The following is a 2,112-nucleotide window of genomic DNA, read 5'->3' as shown; positions in this document are numbered from 1 at the left end:
TTATGCATATTAACTGGATTTATCAAATTACAGTAACATATAATAAATATATAATAAATATATGTCCTCGTGGTCTTATGAGGCCCACCCCAGTGGGGGAAGTCCTCCCCCAGAGGACCCCGCTCAGCCCAGACACCTGACCTCATTCTCTGTCCCTTTAATTCCAGCTTTCTGTGATAGGCTCCCCTATCTGCATATCCCCGCCTCCTCACGCTACCTCGCCTCCTGATTGGCGCGGCGCCCTGTCTCCCCGCCCCGAGCTCTCCGTGGATTGGCTGCAGGGAGCTCCCCGGAAGTGTCGCCGGACTGGGGCTCCCGGCCGGTGGAGCGCAGCGGCTGGTGGGGTGAGCGGTGCGATGAGAGCGGCCCCGGGGGGATGGCTGCCGTTCAGAGTCACAGCCGGCCCGGGAGGAGGGAAGAGGAGAACGGCAGCGCCCTGGACCGCTCCCTCCAGCAGATGATCTCCGCTATAGTGGACGAGCGCAACCGCCTCAGCCTCCGCCAGGAGATCAGCGGCCTGGGTATGTGTGCTGGGGGGGATCGCTGCCGGGAGAGGAGGGGGGTCACTGGTGACGTCACTGCTGGGGTCAGCCTGGGCTGTGTCTGTGTGATCAGGGATTGGGGTCTCCATTGTCTGATTAGCCCGGGGGTCCCCAATACAGGCTGATACCTCCTGATAGGACCCCTGTGTCATAGTGGTGATGATATCATTGTGATAGGGACAGGGCTGGGGCTGCCTATCAATAATCATATATATTATCAATAATCATATATATTCCTTATCATATAATATGTAATATGCTTGAGGTCTCCATTATTCTGAGGGGTTTCCAATACAGGCTGATACACCCTGGTAAGGACCCCTGTGTCATAGTGGTGATATTGTGGTGGTGACAGGGCTGAGGCTGTTGCTTATTATTATTATAATAATAATAATAATATATTTCTCATCATTGTAGTGTGGGTGCTATAATGAGTTATTAGGGGTCTCCTTTGTCTGATTATCCTGGGGGTCCCAATACATGCTGATACCTCCTGATAGGACCTCTGTGTCATAGTGGTGATATCATTATGGTACAGACAGGGCTGAGGCTGCTACCTATTATTATTATTATTATTATTATTATTATTTCTCATCAATGTATTGTGTATGTAATGAGTAATAAGTATAAGTGGTCTCCATTGTCTGATTATTCTGGGGGGTCCCCAATACAGGATGATACATCCTAATAGGACTCCTGTGTCATAGTGGTGATATAACTGTGATACTGACAGGGCTGAGGCTGTTGCTTATTATTATATATTTCTCATTGTAGTGTGTATGTATAATGAGTTATTAGGGGTCTCCTTTGTCTGATTATCCTGGGGGTCCCAATACATGCTGATACCTCCTGATAGGATCCCTGTGTCATAGTGGTGATATCATTGTGGTACAGACAGGGCTGAGGCTGCTACCTATTATTATTATTATTATTATTATTATTATTATTATTTCTCATCAATGTATTGTGTATGTAATAAGTATAAAGTGGTCTCCATTGTCTGTTTATTCTGGGGGGGTCGTCCCCAATACAGGATGATACATCCTAATAGGACTCCTGTGTCATAGTGGTGATATAACTGTGATACTGACAGGGCTGAGGGTGCCTCCCATTATTGTTTATTATTATTTTTATTATATATTCCTCATTATTGTATTGTGTGTGTGTGTATATAATGAGTGAATAGTGATCTCTATTATTTGATTATCCTGTTGGTCCCCTGAACCATCCTAATAGGACCCCTGTGTCATGGTAATGATGTCATTGTGATAGGGACAGGGCTAATCAGAGCCGGGACAAGGTCCTCCAGCACCCAAGGCTGAGACACCAAAGTGCGCCCCTCCATCCCTCCCACCCCAGCCGTCAACCAAAGATTTCTATTAGACTAAGAGGGCCACAGGGCCCACAACCTCCCCAACTTATCTGGCTTGCAGTCACTGCTATGTATCCCCTTTTCTTATTTCTTTCTGCTTCAAACACAATTAGGAATGACAGCTGAATGAATTGTGCGCCCCCCTCCTACACTGCGCCCTGCGGCTGGAGCCTCTCCAGCCTATGCCTCGGCCCGACC

The 2,112-nt window shown here is 47.6% G+C and overlaps 1 protein-coding gene across 4 annotated transcripts in view; it reads left to right on the top strand.

Moving 5' to 3' along the window:
- Window positions 1-286: 286 nt before the first annotated feature.
- The window catches only part of KIAA0930 (KIAA0930 ortholog), a 66,314-nt gene continuing 64,488 nt past the window's right edge, over window positions 287-2,112 (top strand). For all 4 annotated transcript variants that reach the window (XM_068273076.1, XM_068273075.1, XM_068273074.1 and 1 more), the window contains exon 1: window positions 287-521. In XM_068273076.1, the coding sequence (XP_068129177.1) occupies window positions 377-521 (145 nt within the window). In that variant the 5' untranslated portion in view covers window positions 287-376. The remainder of the gene's footprint in view (window positions 522-2,112) is intronic.

Source organism: Hyperolius riggenbachi, chromosome 3, assembly GCF_040937935.1.
Source record: "Hyperolius riggenbachi isolate aHypRig1 chromosome 3, aHypRig1.pri, whole genome shotgun sequence".
In the NCBI taxonomy this organism is placed as follows: domain Eukaryota; kingdom Metazoa; phylum Chordata; class Amphibia; order Anura; family Hyperoliidae; genus Hyperolius; species Hyperolius riggenbachi.
The sequence above is the reverse complement of the archived record's forward strand: the minus strand, read 5'-3'. Positions and strand labels throughout refer to the sequence as shown.